Raw genomic sequence first — 24,643 nt, forward strand, 5'->3', positions numbered from 1 at the left:
GCTTCACTTGGGTTACAGAGAGGGACACCTCCTACCCCTCCCCAGCCCCCAGAGGCAGTCCAGCCACTGGTTCACTCTCTAAATGTATGCAGTATCCAGCACTGTTAGGAGCCAGGAGCTTCCTCTGGGTCCCCGATGTGGGTGGCAGGGGCCCAGACACTTTGGCCTCTTCCTGCGGCCTTGTTCCAGGTCATCAACATGCAGCTAGATTGGAAGGGGAGCACCTGGCCTCCAAACCTGTGCTCTGACATGGATGTTCGAGTCCCAAGTGGTGGCTTAACCCGAGGCACCTCGAGGCTGACCCCGCCCCGTCAAGAGCAGTCTTGTTCAGGTGCCCTTGTTTGAACTGAGACCAAGAGGGGGCTTGTCTGCGTTGGGGCCTTTGTTGAGAGTACGCCTAACCACACGGAGATGCTTTCAAAATACATTTTATTAGTGGCACACGGAATTCAATGGCAAGTGGATTCTTTCCAGTGAGGTCAGCCCTCGCAGACCGACACATCGAGTAGATGGATCACAGCACGAACATCATTGCCAGTGAGGTGAGTGGTTACTGAGCGGACCCCGACAAGGATCTGACCGATGTCACTGCGCTGACCGCGGCCACAACCCCATCCCCGGGAAGGGACAGGACGAGCACTTGCTGGCCCGGACTGTCTACCTCAACGCCTGCTCCTTGCTGACTGAGAGGCCGGGGAGGCACGGAGCTCTGTGGCAGGTGGATGCTGGCTCCTGGGGGGGGCAGCAGGTGAGGGTTCACCTGGGAATCCAAGCGACAGGTGACCATGTGGCCCTACCTGACCCTTGGGCTCCAGACTAGGAAGCCATGGTGACCAGAGGGGCCTCTGAAATGACTGGCAACATGACCACACAATCGAGTCAGAGAACTGCACTTTCTTAGGAAACTCATTTCCTCCCTCAGGGACAGGTGATAACCCCTTTCCCTTCATCTCCCGCCCCCTCCGGTTCTGAAGGATATTCATTCTCTTCCTGGAGGTTCCTGGACTCTAAGTGACGTTTGGAGTTTTCTAGAGGTTGCTCAGGATCCCTTGTGCTGCGGCTCCTGCCTCACTTTCCAGGGTCCCCATGGTGTCCCCCTCTCTCTTGCTTGGTCTCACGCATGGCTTCTGCAGCTGTGAGTCTCCCGGTTCCCCTGAGGCAGTCCTGCGACAGGTCTGGTGGCCCTCCCTCACGCAGGGCCCTGTGTGGGAGGAGGGCTCATAAGAGCTCGTCACCTCCACTGGCCTCAACTCCGGCATTTCTCTTGTCACTCTGAAACTCTTCCCCTCACAATCAAACATCCAGATACTTGATGATCAAGATGACAAAACCATCAACAGACTGTGTCATTTTTCCATTTCTAGATCTAACTCGCCACGCTACGCCTTCACACCGGGACGCGGCACTTTATGTCCCAGCCAGCAGGTGCAGCGTGACCTTCTGGCAGTCGGGGGGGAGGGCTTAGGGCAACTCCGTGACCTTGGTGTCGTCCAGGTCAATCCCGAAGTGCAGCTGGCCATCTTTCACGGCTGCCCAGGGCATGGAGGTGGACGTCCACTTGGCTGCCCAGTCTCCTGTTTTGTTGACCACGATGAGGCCCCCTAAGCCTTTGAGCCTTGTCTTCATATAACCCAATGACAGGGCAGCAGCTTCTTCTAACGTCTTCCCTGAAATCAAGGGACCCAAAACAAACACGTGACTGCAGGGAACTGGATGGAAAAACCATCTGCGATATGAAACACCCCGGGAGTCCTGGGAGAGTTCTGTACGTGATTGTGCATGCTCCAGGGAAGGCGCCAGCTCCCTGCCCCGATCACGCCGGTTGGCCTAAGCTGAGCGGCCCCCGTCCTGGCCCAGCAGGTGGAGGCCAACGGTGTACACAACGCGCTCTTGTGCCAGACCCTAACAGAAGCGGCAGGGGTGGGGGTGGAGGGACATCAGAGTGCTGGCAGCCTGCTGGAAGCACTGGCAGCAAGGCAGGGTGGCAGGCCGCACCGTGCCGCAGCAGGTCCAGCCTCCGTTCTGAGCCCGCTCCCTGCTGACGTGTCTGGGAGAGCAGTGGGAGACGGCCCAAGTGCCTACGACCCTACCACCCGTGTCGGAGATCAAGACGGAGCGCCAGGTCCCTGACTTCGCCCTGGGCCACTTCAGGCCTTCACAGACTTTTGATGAGTCAACAAGCAGATGGAAGATCTCTCTCTTTGACTTTAAAATAAATACATCTTATTTGTTTTAAAAGATGTATTTATTTTTTTACTTGAAAGACATCCTTACAGAGAAGGAGAGGCAGAGAGGAAGGGCCATCTGTTGATTCACTCTTCAATTGGCCGCACTGGCTGGAGCTGAGCTGATCTGAAGCCAGGAGCCAGGAGCTTCTTCTGGGTCTCCCATGCAGGTGCTGGGTCCCAAGGCTTCAGGTCAGCCTGGACTGCTTTCCCAGGCCACAGGCAGGGAGCTGGATGGGAACTGGAGCAGCCGGGATGTGCACCAAGGTGAGGGGTTAGCCTGCAGCATCACCATGCCAGCCCCAGTGTAAACTTTTTATAAAGAGATTTTTACACACTTCAGCACCTGTGCATCAAGCGGCTGCTGTATGCTAGAGCTCATGGCTTCTGGTCTTGCTGCATGTTGTACACACCTTGTTCTACGTGGAAGAGAGTGAGTCTGGCCAGATTCACCTTCAGGATGCTCTCCCCGTGCCCGGTGGTGGAGATGGCTCCTATGCCATTGTCAGCATAACCTCCAGATCCTGCCAAGAGAGGGCATGGGCTCAGGGAACAGCATGCACAAGATGCAAACACGTTACCAGTCTCAGTGTGACACAGAGCGAAGGAACAGCTGGTGTGTACACGGGTACAGAGAGCTCAAGAACAGGGTGTTACAGTACAGTCAGTGAGCGGAGGTGCAGGGTGTTACAGTACAGTCAGTGAGCAGAGGTGCAGGGTGTTACAGTACAGTCAGTGAGCAGAGGTGCAGGGTGTTACAGTACAGTCAGTGAGCAGAGGTACAGGGTATGAGAGTACAGTCAGTGAGCGGAGGTGCAGGGTGTTACAGTACAGTCAGTGAGCAGAGGTGAGGGTGTTACAGTACAGTCAGTGAGCGGAGGTGCAGGGTGTTACAGTACAGTCAGTGAGCAGAGGTACAGGGTATGAGAGTACAGTCAGTGAGCGGAGGTGCAGGGTGTTACAGTACAGTCAGTGAGCAGAGGTGAGGGTGTGAGAGTACAGTCAGTGAGCAGAGGTGCAGGGTGTTACAGTACAGTCAGTGAGCGGAGGTGCAGGGTGTTACAGTACAGTCAGTGAGCGGAGGTGCAGGGTGTTACAGTACAGTCAGTGAGCAGAGGTGAGGGTGTTACAGTACAGTCAGTGAGCGGAGGTGAGGGTGTTACAGTACAGTCAGTGAGCGGAGGTGAGGGTGTTACAGTACAGTCAGTGAGCGGAGGTGCAGGGTGTTACAGTACAGTCAGTGAGCGGAGGTGCAGGGTGTTACAGTACAGTCAGTGAGCGGAGGTGCAGGGTGTTACAGTACAGTCAGTGAGCAGAGGTGAGGGTGTTACAGTACAGTCAGTGAGCGGAGGTAAGGGTGTTACAGTACAGTCAGTGAGCAGAGGTGAGGGTGTTACAGTACAGTCAGTGAGCAGAGGTGAGGGTGTGAGAGTACAGTCAGTGAGCGGAGGTGCAGGGTGTTACAGTACAGTCAGTGAGCGGAGGTGCAGGGTGTTACAGTACAGTCAGTGAGCAGAGGTGAGGGTGTGAGAGTACAGTCAGTGAGCGGAGGTGCAGGGTGTTACAGTACAGTCAGTGAGCGGAGGTGCAGGGTGTTACAGTACAGTCAGTGAGCAGAGGTGAGGGTGTGAGAGTACAGTCAGTGAGCGGAGGTGCAGGGTGTTACAGTACAGTCAGTGAGCGGAGGTGCAGGGTGTGAGAGTACAGTCAGTGAGCAGAGGTGAGGGTGTTACAGTACAGTCAGTGAGCAGAGGTGAGGGTGTTACAGTACAGTCAGTGAGCGGAGGTGAGGGTGTTACAGTACAGTCAGTGAGCGGAGGTGCAGGGTGTTACAGTACAGTCAGTGAGCGGAGGTGCAGGGTGTTACAGTACAGTCAGTGAGCGGAGGTGCAGGGTGTTACAGTACAGTCAGTGAGCAGAGGTGAGGGTGTTACAGTACAGTCAGTGAGCGGAGGTAAGGGTGTTACAGTACAGTCAGTGAGCAGAGGTGAGGGTGTTACAGTACAGTCAGTGAGCAGAGGTGCAGGGTGTTACAGTACAGTCAGTGAGCGGAGGTGCAGGGTGTTACAGTACAGTCAGTGAGCGGAGGTGCAGGGTGTTACAGTACAGTCAGTGAGCAGAGGTGAGGGTGTGAGAGTACAGTCAGTGAGCGGAGGTGCAGGGTGTCACAGTACAGTCAGTGAGCAGAGGTGCAGGGTTTAGAGTACAGTCAGTGAGCGGAGGTGCAGGGTGTTACAGTACAGTCAGTGAGCGGAGGTGCAGGGTGTTACAGTACAGTCAGTTAGCAGAGGAGCAGGGTGTGAGAGTACAGTCAGTGAGCAGAGGTGCAGGGTGTTACAGTACAGTCAGCAGAGGAGCAGGGTGTGAGAGTACAGTCAGTGAGCAGAGGTGAGGGTGTTACAGTACAGTCAGTGAGCGGAGGTGCAGGGTGTTACAGTACAGTCAGTGAGCAGAGGTGCAGGGTGTTACAGTACAGTCAGTGAGCAGAGGTGCAGGGTGTTACAGTACAGTCAGTGAGCAGAGGTGCAGGGTGTTACAGTACAGTCAGTGAGCAGAGGTGCAGGGTGTTACAGTACAGTCAGTGAGCAGAGGAGCAGGGTGTGAGAGTACAGTCAGTGAGCGGAGGTGCAGGGTGTTACAGTACAGTCAGTGAGCAGAGGTGAGGGTGTGAGAGTACAGTCAGTGAGCGGAGGTGCAGGGTGTTACAGTACAGTCAGTGAGCAGAGGTGCAGGGTGTTACAGTACAGTCAGTGAGCGGAGGTGCAGGGTGTTACAGTACAGTCAGTGAGCAGAGGTGAGGGTGTGAGAGTACAGTCAGTGAGCGGAGGTGCAGGGTGTGAGGGTACAGTCAGTGAGCACAGGTACAGGGTGTCACAGTACAGTCAGTGAGCAGAGGTGAGGGTGTGAGAGTACAGTCAGTGAGCGGAGGTGCAGGGTGTTACAGTACAGTCAGTGAGCGGAGGTGCAGGGTGTGAGGGTACAGTCAGTGAGCACAGGTACAGGGTGTCACAGTACAGTCAGTGAGCGGAGGTGCAGGGTTTAGAGTACAGTCAGTGAGCGGAGGTGCAGGGTGTTACAGTACAGTCAGTGAGCGGAGGTGCAGGGTGTTACAGTACAGTCAGTGAGCAGAGGTGAGGGTGTTACAGTACAGTCAGTGAGCGGAGGTGAGGGTGTTACAGTACAGTCAGTGAGCGGAGGTGCAGGGTGTTACAGTACAGTCAGTGAGCGGAGGTGAGGGTGTTACAGTACAGTCAGTGAGCGGAGGTGAGGGTGTTACAGTACAGTCAGTGAGCAGAGGTGAGGGTGTGAGAGTACAGTCAGTGAGCGGAGGTGCAGGGTGTTACAGTACAGTCAGTGAGCGGAGGTGCAGGGTGTTACAGTACAGTCAGTGAGCGGAGGTGCAGGGTGTTACAGTACAGTCAGTGAGCGGAGGTGCAGGGTGTTACAGTACAGTCAGTGAGCGGAGGTGCAGGGTGTTACAGTACAGTCAGTGAGCGGAGGTGAGGGTGTTACAGTACAGTCAGTGAGCGGAGGTGAGGGTGTTACAGTACAGTCAGTGAGCAGAGGTGCAGGGTGTTACAGTACAGTCAGTGAGCAGAGGTGCAGGGTGTTACAGTACAGTCAGTGAGCAGAGGAGCAGGGTGTGAGAGTACAGTCAGTGAGCGGAGGTGCAGGGTGTTACAGTACAGTCAGTGAGCAGAGGTGAGGGTGTGAGAGTACAGTCAGTGAGCGGAGGTGCAGGGTGTTACAGTACAGTCAGTGAGCAGAGGTGAGGGTGTTACAGTACAGTCAGTGAGCGGAGGTGCAGGGTGTTACAGTACAGTCAGTGAGCAGAGGTGAGGGTGTGAGAGTACAGTCAGTGAGCGGAGGTGCAGGGTGTGAGGGTACAGTCAGTGAGCACAGGTACAGGGTGTCACAGTACAGTCAGTGAGCAGAGGTGAGGGTGTGAGAGTACAGTCAGTGAGCGGAGGTGCAGGGTGTTACAGTACAGTCAGTGAGCGGAGGTGCAGGGTGTGAGGGTACAGTCAGTGAGCACAGGTACAGGGTGTCACAGTACAGTCAGTGAGCGGAGGTGCAGGGTTTAGAGTACAGTCAGTGAGCGGAGGTGCAGGGTGTTACAGTACAGTCAGTGAGCGGAGGTGAGGGTGTTACAGTACAGTCAGTGAGCGGAGGTGAGGGTGTTACAGTACAGTCAGTGAGCGGAGGTGCAGGGTGTTACAGTACAGTCAGTGAGCGGAGGTGAGGGTGTTACAGTACAGTCAGTGAGCGGAGGTGAGGGTGTTACAGTACAGTCAGTGAGCAGAGGTGAGGGTGTGAGAGTACAGTCAGTGAGCGGAGGTGCAGGGTGTTACAGTACAGTCAGTGAGCGGAGGTGCAGGGTGTTACAGTACAGTCAGTGAGCGGAGGTGCAGGGTGTTACAGTACAGTCAGTGAGCGGAGGTGCAGGGTGTTACAGTACAGTCAGTGAGCGGAGGTGCAGGGTGTTACAGTACAGTCAGTGAGCGGAGGTGAGGGTGTTACAGTACAGTCAGTGAGCAGAGGTGCAGGGTGTTACAGTACAGTCAATGAGCACAGGTGCAGGGTGTTACTGTACCCCCGCTTCGGAGGCCTGGGATCGAGGCCCAGGGCAAGGCTGGAGAGGCCTACCATCCTACCTACACACGGTGAGTCTCCGACCCGGCCCACCATCTTATTGATGGTGCCACCCGTGGACGTGGCGTAAGCCACATTGCCTTTGCAGTCCAAGGCGACGGCGCCCACGGTGCCTGAGTTCCTGCCGGGAAAAAAAAAAAAGACAAAAGTGACAGCTTGGAGATGAGACGCACTCCTGCAGCCGGCGGCATGACTTAAAGTTCAACTTGCAGGTTGCATGTGAGTGCGGAAGGACTGCTGTTTGGTCCAGACAGTCCAGACCCCGGGAAGGTCTGCGAGTCTGTCCGTTCCAGGCGGTTCCGATGTCTCAGTGGAACGCAGCTTTACCAGCTCTGCGGCCTTTTCCAGCTGTGTGGCCTCCATGACGTTTTAACTTCGTCTCACTTACAAAACAAGGACACACACACAAACACATCTCAAGCTCTGGTGTTCAGGAGAGTCGTTCCCCGGGCCCCCAGCGGGGATGATATCAGACCTCACCCTCCAGCCTGAGGTCACATCAAAATGCAAAATATGAATTATTACTCCTACTGAACGCTGGGTGCTTTTGCCACGCAAAAGTAAAGAAATCCTGGCTTGGAATCACTGTTCAGTTCGAGACCATCTATTTTTATTGGCTGTATTCTATAACGGCTTTCGTTGTGGTAAGATGCATAGTGAAATGGTTACTACACTTAACAAACATCAGCCTTGCCCGGTTACCTTTCACTGTGTGTACTGAGATCTCAGCCCGTTTCCAGTGTACGAGCTTAACAACAGTCCTGTGAGTGCACACTCCAGCTCCACACTCACTCACCTTAAGTGCACACTCCACCTCCACACTTGCCTTAAACACACTGCCCCTTCATGCCCTTGGGCTTTCCCTCTCTCCTTCCTCCACACCACCGCAACAGCCCACGTAACCACCTGGCCTGTTTCAGATTCCACCCAGAAGTGAGGTTCTCCCGTGTCTCCCTGACTCTCGCTGAGTCCACACAGCCTAACGGCCGTCCTCTGCACCCGTGTGCATTGTTGCAAGTGGCAGGTCTCGGTTTTTAGAGGTCGAGCCATGTCTCACTTGATGTGTGCCCTGGCTGCTGTGTTCACCCACGGCCCCGTGCACGCGGCAGCTGGGAACACGCCCTGGCTGCTGCAAATCGCCACACAGAAAGCCATCGGCACAGGCAGCCGCTTCCACCTCCTTGGCATCCGCCCAGAGGAGGAAGTGTCCGGCAACATAGTGTTTCTATTTTTTTTTTAATTACTTAGGAACCTCCATACTGCTGCTGTATCTTGAAAACAAAACAAAACAAAACAAAACACCGAATGGAAAGCTACGTTTTCACAGGACTGAGGCTGACTAACTGCCAACGATGCCTGAACTTAGTGACTGACCACTCAGTGATGGCACACGCGGGAGGGAAAAAGCACGAATGCACACACTTCGTCCACGGCTGTGCATTCATCCCATAAAGATAATTTTGCTTGTTTTCCTTTCAGTGGGAGGTGACTGTGTGTCTGCAGGCAACATGTCCACAAAATCTAAATTATATTGCCAAAATAGCAGGCAAGACATCTTATCTAGAATCCAAGTGTTCTTGGCAAGTTTTAGACAAATTTTAATTTAGAAAAGTTTTACTCTGCTGTGCCAGCAGTAACCATAGTTATCCACAAAGTTATTAATGTAACGCTCAGATTTGGAAATCATTTCTAGATTGTCACACCCCAGTGCTATGTGATGGACTTACATATGATAACATTGTCAAACATAGCTTATCACATAACCGCAGTCAATTACTAAAGTTATTTTCATCTAAAAAATTTTTATTTGGCAGGTGGGATGCCACGGGGGGTGGGGAAGGAGAGATTTTTTTTTTCATCTCCCTAAATGGTCGCAGCAGCCAAGTTGGGCCACGCCACACTCAGATTCTGGGCCTCCTGCGTGGGGGCAGGATCTCATTAGGTACTCTTTTTGAGCCACTTTCTGCTCTTCCCCAAGGCATTTTAGCAAGGAGAAGCAAGTCAACTGTGATTCAACAGCTGCTTGGAGGTGGGATGCCCGTGTTTCAAGTGATGCCTGAACGTGCTACGCCACAACACTGGCCCGGATACTCACCATCTTTTTGGTATCTAGATCCATACAGAAAAAGTGCTGCCCTTAAATTCTAATGTTGATCTATTATAAAGAAGAGATAAATTGTGGTATTTTGTTCAAATTCTTCTTAAACGGTACCATCTTCTGAGTTCAGTTTATTGGTATGTCGAGCTTCGTTAAGTCTTTCCATGTTCAGGTTTCTTGTACTTTCTTGGAACACAACTTTCATTGTGCATTTCTCATGCAGCTTGGCTTTGCCTCTGAATATGTTTTAAAGATGAAAGCTCTTGCCTGTGGACCAGCATCCCATATTGGTGCTGATCCAAGTCCTGACCGCCCCACTTCCAGTCCAGCTCATTGATAGGGTACCTGGGAAAGCAGCAGCAGGAGGCCCAGGTCCTTGAGCCCTGCACCCACATGGAAGATTCCAGTGTGAAGTTCCTGGCTGTGGCCTGGCCCAGCTCTGGCCACTGCAGCCATTCGGGGGCGTGAACGTGAACCAGCAAATGGAAGATCTCTCTCTTTTTCTACCTCCTCCCTTCTCTCTGGAACAATGCTTTTGAAATAAATTATCTTAACAGCTGGGTCTGTGACAGGCTCAAGCCAGGAGCCAGGAACTCCAGGCTGGTCTCCCACGTGGACAGCAGGGGTCCCCTCTTCCCAATGGGTCAGGGGAAGCTGGAAACTGGGTCAGAAGTGGAGGAAGGAGCTGGGGCCTGGGCCCAGGCACTTCGGTACGGGAATGTGGGCATCCCAGCGCTGGCTTAGCCTGCTGGCGCCTCTCAAATGTACTTTTACTCAAGACGCCCGAACTTCGGGTATCCAGGGATGCCACACTCGGCTCCCCTATCGGTTCAAAGCATCATTGTTACGGGTACTGCTGAGGTCGTGTGTCCTGGAAACAAACGTGATATGGAACACTCAATTGGTGGTCAAACTTCTTGCTTGAGCATCTCTCACCAACTGCCCACAGCAGCCCTGTTATCATAGGTTTGAAAATTCATATCTGGGGCCCAGTGGCGTGGCCTAGTGGCTAAAGTCCTCGCCTTGAAAGCCCTGGGATCCCATGTGGGCGCCGGTTCTAATCCCAAAGCTTTGGGACCCTGCACCCGTGTGGGAGATCCGGAAGAGGTTCCTGGTTGCTGGCATCGGATTGGCGCGCATCGGCCCGTTGCGGCTCACTTGGGGAGTGAATCATCGGACGGAGGATCTTCCTCTCTGTCTCTCCTCCTCTCTGTATATCCGGCTTTCCAATAATAATAAAATCTTTAAAAAAAATTCATATCCAAAAATAAATGATGTAAAGCCAGTGAAATGGCAACTGACTTAAACTTATTCTTTTTCAACTAGTGCAATAAATATATTAAGTGCTGGCTGCATGTCTTCTGACCAACGTATACTCTAGTTGAACAGAAGTTTTTACAGAGTACAGCTTTTATTTACTCAAAACTTTTTTTCTGAAAAAGGTTTATTCATTTTATTGGAAAGGCAGATCTGCACAGAGAAGGAGAGACAGAAAGTAAAATCTTCTGTCTGCTGGTTCACTGCCCAGGCGGCTGCAATGGCTGGAGCTGAGCTGAACTGCTCTCCCAGGCCACAAGCAGGGAGCTGGATGGGAAGTGGTGCAGCCTGCATACGAACTGGCATCAATATGGGATCCCCGGTGAATGCAAGGAAAGCATTTAGCCACTAGGCTATTGTGTCGGCCCTCGACTAAATGTTTTAGTTATTTATTTGAAAGGGGAAAGAGACAGATGAGAGTTCTTACATCTGCTGGTTTAATTCCCAAATGCCTACAGTGGTCAGGCCTGGACCAGGACAATGCGGGGAACCTAGACCTCCCTTTGGGTCTCCCACACGGGCAGCAGGGACCTGAGCACCTGAGCCATCACCTACTGCGCCCCAGGGTGTACCCCAGCGGAAGTCGTTCCCAGCAGTGGTGGCGGAACTCTAACCCAGGCACTCTTCCGAAACGACATTTGGACGTACCAAGTTGAGACTTAATTTCTGCGTCAAGATGCCCATCCCAATTGTTTTTGCTTGAAACATTTTCTATGATTTACTTATTTATTTAAAGAAATACTTATTTATTTGAAAGGCAGAGTTACAAAGAGAGAAAAGAGGGAGATACAGAGATCTTCCATCTGCCGATCGACTCTCCAAATAGCCACCCTGGCCACAGCTGAGCCGATCTGAAGCCAGGAGCTAGGGGTCACTTTGTGTCTCCCACACAGGTGCAGGTGCCCAGGCACTTTGGCAGGGAGCTGGGTTAGAGTGGCTGGGATTCAAACCTGTGGCCAGATGGCATGCTGGCACTGAAGGCGGTGGCTTTACCCACTGTGCCATCGTGTTGGCCCCCATATGATTTCACGTCTCATTTTATGATCGTTTCCATTAATAGCCTGCTTTAATTATCCACCCTAGGTGGCAGTATACTACATTAGTTTTGTCTTAATCACCTGTTTGGTGTTTCACAACATTTTGAATCATAAACTTAGAGAGTCTCCATTGCTTTTTGTAAAGACGGTACTGATGCGGTCATTTGTCTTTGCTAACTATAGAGTGTTAGTCTTCCAAGAACATCAGAGCCGAGCTTCGTGCGGCTGCCTCCTCCTGGTGTTGGCAGTGCCCTCTTCCGGCCGGCACGGGAACTCGGCCTTGTGGATTCTTGGCCAACAGCGACTGAGTTTTTCTTTAGCAAAGAGCGTGGGGGTGCGGGATTTCACCCGGGCAGTCCAGGCTGTGCATCTGCTGAAGAACAGAGTCTTCTTACTGACTTTCACTCTTATGACAAGTAGTTCAACCCTGACTCAACCCAGATTTTGTAATGTCCTGTCTGAATTTCATGTGGGCCATCTTAGAAGGAGGTCACTAACTGGTACTATCTCCAGTTTTTAAAAAATTCAAGCAGACTGCTTTATCAAAGCCTTTTATTTCTTTTTTCCTTTCACTTGTGTTTCTTCTTCTTCTAAGATTTATTTATTTTTATTGCAAAGTCAGATTCACAGAGAGGAGAGACAGAGAGGAAGATCTTCCATCCCCTGCGTAACTCCCCAGCAGGCTCCAATGGCTGGAGCTGAACTGATCTGAAGCCAGGAGCCAGGAGCTTCCTCCAGGTCTCCCACACGGGTGCAGGCTCCCAAGGCTTTGGGCCATCCTCGACTGCTTTCCCAGGCCACAAGCAGGGAGCTGGATGGGAAGTGGAGCTGCCGGGATTAGAACCGGCGCCCATATGGGATCCTGGTGCATACAAGGCGAGGACCTTAGCCGCTAGGCTACCATGCCAGGCCCTGGTGTGTTTTCTTCTGTGAGCTCTGCTTGTTTATAAAAATCCTGATTTACTTTCATTTTGAACAATCTAGGGTTGAAAAAATAAAACTTAATTGTCAAATCCCGAGTATACAAAACTAAAATATATTTCAAAAACTAAAAAAGTTTATGCAGATAATTTTCCAAGTCAGTTTTTAAAATAAAATCCATACAATTTTCCATTAATATGAAAGACCAAACATGAATTATAATTAATCAAGATTTTTAAGTCAAAATTATTAAATTAAAAATCTTACTAATATATTTTTGAAATTAGGTAACTATTTTACATCTTTTTATCAAAATAAAGTCATTCCTGATTCTAATGTTCAAGGTGCATCTACTCGCCTTCCTGAATGTTGGTTCTTCAAGCAGGGTTGTTCTAGACCCGTGGGGTCCACTACAGTGGCTGTCAGCTCTGTGTGTTCACCGAGCAGCCTGGGGCTCCGTGTGCATACGCCACACTGTGAGGGACCAGGAGTGTAAAATACACATCAGAATTCATAGAAAAGGGTCTGGCCCAGTGGCCTAGCAGCTAAAGTCCTCGCCTTGCACACTGGGATTCCATATGGGCGCCGGTTCTAATCCCAGCAGCTCCACTTTCCATCCAGCTCCATGCTTGTGGCGTGAGAAAGCTATAAAGGATGGCCCAAAGCCTTGGGAGCCTGCACCCATGTGGGAGACCTGGAGGAAACTTCTGGCTTCGGATCGGCTCAGCACCGGATCGGCTCAGCCCCGGCCATTGCGCTCACTTGGAGAGTGAATCATCGGACAGAAGATCTTCCTCTCTGTCTCTCCTCCTCTCTCTATATCTGACTTTGTAATAAAATAAAAATAAATCTTTAAAAAAAAAGAACTCAGAGAAAAGAGTCTAAGATAGCTCAGGGGGATTTTATTATACTGATTAGATGTTCAATTGATAATACTTTTTGGATATATTGGTTTACACAAGATATTTTCACTTTTTTACATTTTTAAAATGCAGTTGCTATGAACACTGAAGCTGCATGGGGCTCTTGTTTTGCTTCTGGGGAGCAGGGCAGTCCTAGTTTTCCACAGACACGACACCTGGGAGGGACAGCTCCCACGTGCAGCTGCTGCAGGCGCTGTCCCAACCCACCAACCCGCGAGAACCACGAGTAGGGAATAAGGGATGGGAAAATGGACCTGGGCTTGAGAGGGAAGCACTGGGATATATGGAAATTTTTGACACGTGAAGCTCGTTTATTCCTCTTACTGAATCATTTGTGTTGAAATCTTCCTCGTAGGCTGCACAGGCGTCCGCTTCTGACGTCGGTGGTGGCGCGGCCCGTGAGTGCTGGGCTCAGGGGCCTCTGCTTTCCGGACACAGGGAAAAACGTGGAGACTCCTCTTCCTGGTGGTGAGCGGTGTTAGTCACAACGCTGATGCTCAGGGTTGGGGGCCCAACGGGACCCGCGTTTAGTGGCAAAGATGCCTGTGTGTTCTGTAACCAATTCATTATTATTATTTTTGTGATGTGAGGGTCCAGGGCAGGAGCCCTCCTTCCTCCATCTCAAAGCAGCACCGCCTGGTGGGGTGTGTCGTTAGGATGTCTGGAGAGCCACAGAATGAACGTGGAAGGCGGATAAAGCAACCCCGTCCCCCTGACGCCAGTCCACAGACGCAGTAACACGCTTGGTAAAATCATTGCCAGCTATACCCATGCAGCAAATCTTGTGAAAACCAGTTTTAAGGTGGGGAATGCATCAGAAGCACCAGGGAAGTTTTTTCATCTTACACCTGCCTGGCTTTTCCACCTTAAGTCTTGTTCAATTCAAGTCTCTGGGGAAGGAGACTAGACATGCATGCTTTGAAAATTATGTGGTTAAACATTCCCTCACTAAGAAGTCTGAGGAGTTAATGCGCTGATTTCCACTATGAATGCTCATATCACATTCAAATTTCATTTTCAAAATTAGTCTTAGACAAAGGGGCTTTCTGGGGGATTCTGAAAGCTGAAACACAGGAAAGCTGTAATGCTGACCCCAGGATCTGGTGTCCTAAGGGGTGTACTCAGTAGTGCTTCCGCAGGTTCCTAGGGTATGTTGGACCACAGGGCACCTGCTCAGTTTACTGAAGAAGCACCCACGAAATGGTGTAGCTATGAGGGGCGTGGAGGGGCTCGCACTGAGACCCTGATAACTGGGGTGAAGCTTGGCAGTGCCCTTGTTCTTGGGAAGGCCTGGAGACAAGCACCTGAAGGTGGGCACAGGAACGGCCCCCTCGGAACACTGGCCAGGTGACAGCGTCTGCCACAGTGCTCTCTGGCCCACTCCCCGCGAGGCTGACTTTAACTCCTTGGAAAACAACTGTGGCCTAGTAGCCTAGAAAAGGAATGCAAGTTCATGAGATCTAGGAGGCATTTTAGGAGCACTGCCTTGCAGGTTTATGACAATAGTTATCGTGCAAACTATGTCTCACTAACCAGGGGACCAGGTGTTCTCGTAGCCAAAACATCCTTGCCCATCCTGGAAGGTTGTGTAGAGGCCTGGGTAGAACTGATACAAGGAAAGCTTGCAAGGAGCTTTTTGCCTTGGACTCCTGATCCTTGGTCCCCTGTGCCTTTTTTCTAATGTAACAGTGCTCCCCTGTCCCACGTCCCTACCCATGGATGCAAGGTACCCTTCATGGCTCACATTAGACCATGAGCTGGAACCCAGCGTTGAGTTACTACCCCCGGGAATAATGAATGAGATCAGCTTTAACAATCAGAAAAGGCCAGTTTGTCCATCATGTAGGAAAGGTGTCTAAGCAGGCACCTGCCCAGCTGTCACCGGGAGTAACTCCAGACACGGTGAGTGGCACACGGGACTTACTTCTGACAGTCCGGCCTCTGAGCACCTTTCTCCTGCTTCTCTTTCTCCAGGTGTTTCTTGTTTCTCTCTGTGACCAGTTTTTCTCCAGGAATCTCTGGAATTCCCATCTCGGCTGCAAACTTGGCCGCACCCTGGTGCGTCAGAAAGCAATGAGGTGTCTGAAGCACAAAGAAACGAAAGCATTTTTAGTGTTTTTAAATTTCAAATCTCTTCAAGTGTTCCAATTGTGTGGGTGCCTGGGCTTTTGCATTTTCAGAAAAAAAAAATCCTCTAAAGGGAGGGACTATGTGAACTCCATCTGGGTCTCTCATGTGGGTACTGGGGGTGGTGCCCAGAGCACTTGGGCCATCTTCCACAGCTCTGCCAGGAGCATCCGCAGGGAGCTGGACCAGAAGTGCAGCAGCCGGGATTTGAACCACTGCTCATATGGGATGCCTGCGTTATAGGCAGCAGTTTAAATTGCTACGCCACAACACTGGCCCCTGTATGTTTTTATTTGATGCATACAACCAGTCTACTTATTTAGCATGCAGGTGCTGAGAGAGGGTTGAAGAAGATTCAGGAAGAATCAGGAATCACATGCCCAGGGCTGGCTAGCCAGGCTGTTTGTCAACAGTCAGCATCCTGGGCGATTCGAGAAGCGCAGAACACCGCTGTGGCTCTTCCTGCATGTAGCTGGGTGACAGCCGCCTCTCGGTCAGCTGCCTTCATCACTGCAGTACGGCACTGAGTCCTCAGTGAGAAGCCTGGTGCCACGGATACCTTTTCCATGACAAGCCGTGCCAGTCTGATGGGATTGGCGATGCCGCGGACTGCAGACACCGCTCCCGTGGACAGGTCTTTGCCATCCATGATGCTAGCATCCATCTCCACTTCACCATTTACGTTCAACACGGACCCGTGGCCTGAAACCAACAAGAGTCAGAGTTAAGCATTTGGTAGGGCTCAGTATTTTCCTCCAATCTGTCCCCTGTAATCCATCCTCTGTTTCATTACCAGAAGGAAACCTAAACTTTGAGAGGGGGAGGGGGGCTGGAGGGAGGCGATGGGAGAGCCATGCCAGAGCCAGGAGGCTGGAACTCCATCTGTGTCTCCCACATGGGCGGCAGGAGCCCAGGGACTTGGCCCACCACCTTCCACTGCCTGCCCAGACACAGTGGCAGGGAATTGGACGTGTATGTAGAACAGCTGGGACTTGGACCAGTACTTTCAGCAGAGGCTTAACCCACTGCACAACCACACCAGCGCTTAGGATTTTTTTTTTCAGATTGATAATTTAAGTGAAATAACATTCTTTTTTCTTTATTTATCCTGTCTTTCCTTTTTTTTTTTTTTAACACGAGTGGCAGAAGGACATACAGCCAGAGCTAGACAGTGGGAACATACCCCCACCTACTGGTTTACTCTAATTCCCACAGGGGAGGAACATGCTGTGCCTGGAAGTGAGGCACCCTATCCGGGTCTCCCGCGTGAGCAGTGGCAGGGATCCAGCTGCCTGAGCCTACATGGCTGCCAGCCTCCCAGGAGCTGCGTTAGCAGGAATCTGGAATTGAAGCAGAGCCAGGAAATGAACACAGAGGCTACGGAGCAGCTGTCTCTCTCTCTCTCTTTTTTTTTTAATTTATTTTTATTGGAAAGCAAGATTTATAGAGAGAGGGAGAGTTGAGCCAATCAGAAGCCAGGAGCCAGGAGCTTCTTCTGGGTTTCCCATGTGGGTACAGGGTCTCTAGGGTTTGGGTCAGCCTTTATTGCTTTCCCAGGCCACAAACAGGGGCTGGATGGGAAATGGAGCAGCCAGGACATGAACCGGTGCCCATATGGGATCCCGGCGCCTGCAAGGTGAGGATTTAGCTGCTAGGCCATCATGCTGGGCCCTATGATGGGATTCTTTGCTATTTCGGGGAACTATAATCCATTGGCTGATGTGGAAGCGAGAAATTAAGAAAGTCAAACTTGAGAACTTTGTCTCACTTGGGTTATGGCAATGCTAATTTCTTTGGCTGGGTTTGTATTAAGGAAAGAAAAAAAAATCTATATGATGGCTACAAAAAAAAAGTACTGTTGTATTGTCTGCTATGTCAGTACACAGTGTACCGAACTATAAACCGAACACATGCTCATAAAAAGGAAGCACGTGCAACAGAATCATTTTTTGCAAAATGTACGGTTTTAGGAGACACTGGGAGAAGCAGAGCTAGGACGTTTGAGGGTCATGGTAAGCTATGCAGGAAAAAAGGCACAAGAAAAAGATTCCTCCTTAGCCAAGCAGTAACTACTTAGAGAGAGCTCACAGAACTCTCTGAAAGGGTTTGTATTCAGTTGAGAAGGAAGAAACACAGAATAAGAGATTTAGTGCAACACTAAAAGTTGAAGTGGAGAGACTTGTAGCCAAGACCGTTACAAGAACAGAATGAAAGCTCGCCTTAAACAGGCAGACGCAGCACCGAACAGTCTCCCTTCGGACATCCATCAGACACATCCAAGCTGTGCTGGCTGCAGACCCCGAGAGAACAGAAACCAAGAGGGGTGCCCTACACTGCTTCAGCTTCCTGTCCAGGGTGCTTTCAAGGGAAAGAAAACCTTGTGATTTTCCAGAGTGAGAGAGGAGAGAGAGAGAGAGAGAGAGAGAGCGAGCATACAGTGAGGGCTCTCCTGACAGAGGAGCCGGAGCCTGCAGCTGAGTGCACGGGCATGAACCAGCAGGGCCTCAGCTGAGGCCATCGCGCGGGGCCCACGGCAGCAGCAGGCCACCGACATCACTGACTCGCACCTCTGGGTGTGGCACCCGTGTCACCAGGGGCAAGTCAGGATCCGGCAAAGACCCCTGCTTGGTCTCAGCTAACAAACCTTCAGGACAAACCTCAAATGGGTCCAACTGTTCTCTGGGATCCCATCTGCCCAGAGCTCAGCACGGCAGAGACACTGGGGCCCGTCCCAGGGAGGGTCCCCACGTCGGGTATCTGGTAAGAAGGCATCAGGCACCCAGGGAAATGGAGGAGGAAAAAAATACCAGCAGGCTTGGAAATGACACGACTGACGCTCGGTAGGCAAGGATGCGACACCAGCTTTCTAACTGTGTGTCACGTGTGCGGGATGTACAGGCACACACATAAAGGATCCAGAGTCTGAAACTGAAGATGAATGCAGTCTGAAGGGAAAATACACTGGATTAACGCTGAATTAGACACGGCAGCACAAGATGCTGCATAACGTGTGCGACAAGGCAACAACAACAACAAAAGAACGACAATTTTTGTGCTCAGGGAAAACTTCAAGCAGCTTAACATAACAACTGGAGTCATTAAAATGAGGGACAAAAAAGTGACAACAATGAATAATCAAAAAAAAAAAAAGATGACAATTGTAAACTCATAGATCTGAGCAGCATTCCAAAACAACAGAAAAACGGTGAATCTACTAAACCAGGTGCCTCAGGACCCAACAACACACTGCTAACGGGGAGGGCTTCTTAGAAGCAGCCACGAGCAAAGCGGAAAAAGGAATGATTACAGACTTGCGTCAGGCACATGGCAAGCCAGAAGATGCTAGAATAACTTAAAAAAAGATTTATTTGTGTGGGGTCGGCGCAGTGACACAATAGGCTAATCCCCTGCCTGTGGCGCCAGCATTCCATATGGGTACCAGTTCTAGTCCTGGCAGTTCTACTTCTAATCCAACTCTCTGCTGGTGTGCTCGGGAAAGCAGCGGAGGGTGGCATGTGCTTGGGTACCTGCATGTGTGTGGGAGACCTGGACGAAGCGGCTGGCTCTCACCTTCCAGCCAGGGACCAGTCCAGCTCTGCATGTTGTGAACACTTGGGGAATGAAGCAGCAGACAGAAGATCTCTCTCTCTCTCCTTTTCTTTCTAATTCTGCTTTTCAAATAAAAATACATAAATCTTTCAAAAAATGTATTTTCACTTTATTTAAAAGACAGAGAGATGGTGGGTAGGAGGGCGTGAGAGGGAGGGCGTGAGAGTGGAGCTTGGGGTGGCGGTACACTTTCCACTTGCCATGTTCACTTCCCTGCAATACTGCTAAACCTTGTGCTGGACCAAGTGAGAAGCGCTAGCCTTCACATGTCGGTGGCTGGGGTCGAGGAACCTCAACCATCCCCTGCTGTGTAAGCAGGGACCTGGGTTGAAAGCAGAAGCGAGACTTGAACCCAGGCCATCTGATTTGGGATGCAGGTGTCTCAAGCAGCATCCTAATGACTGAGCCAACCACCCACCCGGAGCAGGGTCTTCACAGTGTGGCCAGAAACAAAGCCTTGCCAAGTAAGAATTCCACACCCAGTGGAAGGATCTTCCAAAAGGCAAAAACCAAGACTTCTTCAGATAGACAAAAGCAAGTAAAAAAAAAAAATCATCTGTAGCAGATGCGTGACTCAAGAAATGTTAACGTCCTTCAGGCAGGAGGGAAACAACCGCAGGTGACAGCGAGGAGCCTGGTAAGGGAGCGAAGGGCACGGGAAACGCTGAACAGGAAGATAAAAACAAACACGCTCCCTCTAACTCACAGCGTCTTTAAAAGTTTTAACAGTGTACTGTGCAATGTATTACACACAGAGAAACGAAATACGTAACAGTGCAAAGGTTAGGAAGGGGCGGGAGGGTGAGGGGTGGGCGGGCGAGAGGCACGCTGTGGCTCTGAGGTCCTCACACCGCGCATCACTCAAAGGCCAGGCCGTGACAGCTGCTGCAGACACACGCCGATGAACAACCAATCCCCAATGTCTCACCAAACCAACAAGGGAGATAACGATGGAGTCTGAAACCACGCTCAGCTATTCCAAAGCAGGCCATAAAAGAAAAACATGAAAAAAAAAAAAAAGACCAAAGGCTAGATGGGACAAATGGAAAGCAAACGCCCAGGTGACAGATCTATACCCCACAGCATCCACAGTCGCCTTAAACGGAGACGGTCTAAACTCTGAAAAGGATTCCAAGAAATGAAGGTTGGAAGTTCCCTGTATTTGGCAAAAGGCATCAATTCTACAAGTCCAAGCAGCAGAGCAAATCCTGGATAGAAGCAGCCTCAGAGAAACTCACGCTGACTGACAACTGAACAAGAAGGATTAAAAAAAAAAAAAAAAAGAGGGCCCGGCGGCGTGGCCTAGCGGCTAAAGTCCTCGCCTTGAAAGCCCCTCAGAGTGACATCCGGATTGAAACGCCAAAGGAATGTGTTTTCACAAACATGCTGTGAGGCTGCGTGTGGCGCATGCAAACTCCTGGGGAGCAGCCTGCTCGCTCTAAGCTGGTCCCAAACAGACACCCTGGGAACACCGCCTGCTTGGACCGACCTCCCTCCGCTGGTAAAAGCAAATGGAAAAAACCATAGATGGCATGAGTTTCTCCCCCAAACCTTTTTTTAAAAACATTTATTTATATTTGTTTGGAAGGCAGAGCAGCAAAGACTGTCTACTGGAAGATGGCTCAGTACCCGCACGTCTGCCCACAGGCAGGGCTGGGCCAAGCAACACTGTCTTTCAGCAGACTGCTTCCTCTTTTTGAACCTTAGTGTTGGTGTCTGAGCAGTGAGCATAACAATTCTTCCTAACTCACAGGAACAAAGTACACACTGAACAAATCATTCCTGCTTTTTAGACCATCATCTGGTACGTAACACACACCCCTCTGAGCTGCGACAACCATCACCTTCCATAAGGGTAGATTTGATGGAAGAAGCCCACACCAGCATCTGGCCAGTGTGGCTGCACTTACGTACCAGTCTAGAAAATGCATGTTCATCTTTGGTGAAGGGGGTGCGTCACTGGGCGCTCGGGGCTTGGGTTAAAGGGAGGGAGAGGTGAGGATTTAACTGCAGAGTGGCGAGAAAGAGTTTTGCAGGGTTCCTTCAAGCATGATTAGGAAAGACTCTCCTAGCGCAACTGCTCAGCACAGACAAAACCAGGCAGAAACACAGCGAGGCCTTCAACAAATTCATGGAAAACAGAATGGCAAAATACATATTTCTACAGGTGCAAGAACACTGCAAATCGATCTGATGAGAAGTCCTCACAAATCTTTCACAGCTGACTCCAGAGTGTGTGTGTGTGTGTGTGTGTGTGTGTGTGTGTGTGTTTCACCACCATAATTCAGAAACCAGCTTCTTGGCGGCAGAGCCAGAGCCAAGAGGTTGAGAACTCAGTCCCATGAGACTGCCCCATCCCCTTCAGCTGACAACTTGGTTACAAATGCAGGTCACCACCCCTGCCCCCCACCACGTTCTTGGGTTTACTACATTTGCAAGAGACAGTTAAACAGACAGTTAAACTCATAGACAGGGACTGGCAGGGCTGGCAGGGCCCTGGGCTTTTGCCCTGGGGAGCTGGGCTGTGCCATCCTCCGGAGCTCCTCAACTAAAAGAAGGCTTGACCATACAGGCACCATCACTAACTCAACCTCACCTCACTCTCCCTTTCCTGGGGGGGTGAGGGTGGGGACTCAAACTTCCAAGCACTGATCAAGGCTCGGTCTTTACATTGGCCTGGCCCCCTAACCAGGAGCCCACCAAGAATCACCTCGCGAGAACTAAAAGTGCTCCAGTCAGCCGGGGGAACTCGGACAGGACAAGAGCCAGACAGGAAAGCCCCTCCCAGCGCAACTGTTCAGCAGTGACAAAGTCAGGTACTTCAACAAATTCACGGAAGACAGAATGACAACATACACACTTTGCAGGTGCAACAACACTGCAATCCCTGCCGATCAGAAGTCTTCAAAAAGTTCCTGGAAATATGTATTAGGCAAAAGCTATGCTGGAGCTTGGGGTGGTAGGTTAAGCTCTGCTAGTGGGGGAGCCAACATCCCCAGTGGGTACAAGCTCGAGTCCTGGCTCTTCCATTTCCGATCCAACTCCTAGCTCATGTGCCTGAGAGAGCAGTGGTGCATGGCTCAAGTCCTTAGGACCCTGCACCTGCACGGGAGACCTGGAGGAGGCTCCCGGCTCCTGGCTTCGGACCAGCCCAGCTTCAGAGCTTCAGCTGTTGTGGCCATTTGGGGAGTGAGCAGCACATGAAAGATCTCTTTGTGTGTCTCTTTCAGTAAATCTGACTTTCAAATAAAAATAAAAATTAAAAAACCACCGCTATCCACAGATTTCTTCAATTACAGGGGAAGGGCAGAGCTGTTTTAAATCTTGGTTAAGGAGTTGGTTAAACAAGCCTATGTATTTTTCACAAGGTTAAAGGGATACAGCTTATAGCAGTCTAGGAGTCTAGACCCAGTCCCTCCCTCCCCCAAACAGAAGCTGTATGACAATGTGAATTCTAGGAGGCAGGTTACATAAGGAAAGACTGAACTAATGGACCAAATTCTTAAAGCAACTTGATCAACAGGCAGAAGAAGTTACGCGAAATATTACTTCTTTTCCCCTTCATCTGCTCTCCCCACAAAGCTGTCAGGCCTCGGGCAATCGACACCCCGGAAAGGGCCCGTGTATTCTGGGGTGCGGGGAGCTGGCCCTGATGGAGTAGTACCTGCATTGAACTCGGGGTCGTCTTCCAGGACAGTCACGGCTCTTTCCACCGCGTCCACTGCGCTGCCGCCCGCCTGGAGCACCGCGTAGCCCTCAGTGGCGGCCTTGACAATCCCTTGGCGCACTCGCTCTTTCCGGTCCTTGGAGATATTGCTGGCGCCGCCGCCGTGGACCACGACCACAGGGTTCATGGCCACGGACCCTGGACCTGGGGAAGACCACTGCGTCATTCCCAGAGGGAGACTCCCGGGAGCCACGTCTGCGGTGCAGCTCAAGGGCGACTCGGCGGGGGACTCTGTCCTCTCTCCCCGCTCCGGCCCTCGCTCCAGGACACCTGCCGAGCCCCTGTTTGCAGGCTGCCACCAGCCCCACCAGCCCTGGATTCCCTCCACCCCGGCCTAAGCCGGCTTCCCCAGGGGCAGGCGCGCTCCAGGCGGCTGCTGGGTAAGGTCGCCAACTTACCGAGCGCCCTGCCGGGAGGCGCACGCCGCGGCCACAGGTGGGCCAAGCGCCCGGCCGGCCTCCGAAGCCGCCCGCCCGCAGCCTCCGCGAACGTCGCGCGGCGAAACCGCTGGCGAGACAAACGGCTCGCTCCGCAACGGCTGCGCGCCTGCGCGCGTGGGCGGGCCGCCGCGCCCCCGGGTCACCGGGTACCCGCTGCCGGGGCGCACGGGTCTCGCACTCGCCGCGTCTCCGCTGCCGGCGGATCTCCGAGGCAGCTTCGAGGGCCCTCCGCTCGCCCCGGCTTCCTGGGAACGCGGTGGCGCGGCCCTTCTCTCCGGACAAGAACCGGGAGCCAAGGTTTTAAGGTTGCTGATAGTCCTGTTGCTGTGGGTTGCGATCCCTTCTTCGCCCAGGAGGTGGCGGGCTCGCCTTTTATCGTTTTTAAAACGAAATATATGTATCTTTTCTCTTACCCTTTTGAACACAAACTGTAGCAGTGACTATAATTAACTTGGTTCTCTGCCTGCGGTGCACCAACTTTGAGACTCTCAAGCCCCCAAACTGACCGGAGGAATTGTTAACCCTCAAATCCCAATTTGCCAAAAGTGCGAGTAGCCAGTTACTGACACCGGGTGGAGCAAGTGCGCAGAGCCAGGCGTCACTCAGCTGCCGGAATCCAGGAGAGGTTTGGATTTGGTCTGCCGAAGATGCTGTGATGGCAAAGTGGGTTTTCGACCGTCTGGGGTCTGCAGGTAGATGGTTTATCGCTGGGTTTGATCAGGGCTTGGAGTTCCTGCAAAGCGTCTCAAAATTGGGCCTGCATTGAGCTGGTTACGGGAGTTAATCTTTGGTAATGAGTTGTAATCACCACAGGAAATGCAAGTTAAGGGAGGGAGTCTGAGGCCTGACCTTTGTCATTGGCGTCGGGGATGGGACCTCAGTTCAGTGTTGAACCGCAATTGCTGCAGTAAGCAGTCCAGCACAGCTCCCTGTTAGCAAGAACCAGCTTCCCTATTTTTAACCTTCCTTCCAACTTAGGACCAACCAGAGAAAGGCCAGTTTGTTCCCTTACCCAGTTGCATAGGGTGAGCCTCCTTGTGTCAATAGCTTCTGATCAGGGCATACCCAAGCTTTCCTTTCTTCTATTCCAGAAGTCTCGCTCTGCCCTGCTCGCCTTTGAGCCTCTGCCAAAGTGACCGTGACCATCTCCTTTGCAACAGCAAAGCTCTGGGGCAATAGCTCCTGCTTTCCCATGTTCGGGTGGGTCTCTTTCATTTCTGTATCCTGGGTACACCTTGCTACTGGAGGGGAGGGTTGGGGTCAAAGACACCCTGCTCTGGACTCCCAACTGCTCGAGCCATCACGTGCCACAGATGCAGATGTGCCTTAGCAGGAAGCAGGAGGTGCGGTGGGAGAGAAGCTGAGATGTGAACCCCAGCACTCCACTGGGCTATGTGGGTGTTTTCACTGCCGGCCCCTCCCAGGCTCTCCCAGGCTGTCAGCAAGGGGCTGGATGCAGAGTAGTGCTGACGGTTGGACTGCCGCTCTTACGTGGGATGCTGGCATCTCAAGATTGACCTGCTATGTCACAATACCCTCCACCCCCAACTCCCTTTTAATGGCCAC

The 24,643-nt window shown here is 51.6% G+C and overlaps 2 protein-coding genes across 2 annotated transcripts in view; both read right to left on the bottom strand.

Moving 5' to 3' along the window:
* LOC101523324 (mammaglobin-B-like) overlaps positions 1-24,643 on the bottom strand; it is a 233,567-nt gene that overhangs the window by 46,286 nt on the left and 162,638 nt on the right. The gene's annotated exons all lie outside the window — the stretch shown is intronic.
* On the bottom strand, positions 962-23,189 carry ASRGL1 (asparaginase and isoaspartyl peptidase 1). Its single transcript, XM_058662926.1, has 7 exons — positions 23,036-23,189; positions 22,575-22,775; positions 15,861-16,003; positions 15,099-15,256; positions 6,881-6,999; positions 2,639-2,749; positions 962-1,667 (listed from the first exon to the last, which is right to left on the bottom strand). The coding sequence occupies exons 2-7, from the start codon at positions 22,762-22,764 to the stop codon at positions 1,462-1,464; spliced, it is 927 nt and encodes a 308-aa protein (XP_058518909.1). The 5' UTR covers positions 22,765-22,775; positions 23,036-23,189; the 3' UTR covers positions 962-1,461.

Source organism: Ochotona princeps, chromosome 4 (genome assembly GCF_030435755.1).
Source record: "Ochotona princeps isolate mOchPri1 chromosome 4, mOchPri1.hap1, whole genome shotgun sequence".
Classification (NCBI taxonomy): Eukaryota; Metazoa; Chordata; class Mammalia; order Lagomorpha; family Ochotonidae; genus Ochotona; species Ochotona princeps.

What these genes read in the sequence shown, in the direction of transcription:
- ASRGL1 (XM_058662926.1), bottom strand. Translation starts at nt 22,764, where the DNA reads ATGAACCCTGTGGTCGTGGTCCACGGCGGCGGCGCCAGCAATATCTCC. An exon ending in CAGAGGCCGGACTGTCAGAA is followed by an intron (nt 7,000 to 15,098) that starts GTAAGTCCCGTG and finishes TTTTCCCGGCAG; the next exon opens with GAACTCAGGCACCGTGGGCG. An exon ending in TCTCTTCCACGTAGAACAAG is followed by an intron (nt 1,668 to 2,638) that starts GTGTGTACAACA and finishes CCTTGATTTCAG; the next exon opens with GGAAGACGTTAGAAGAAGCT.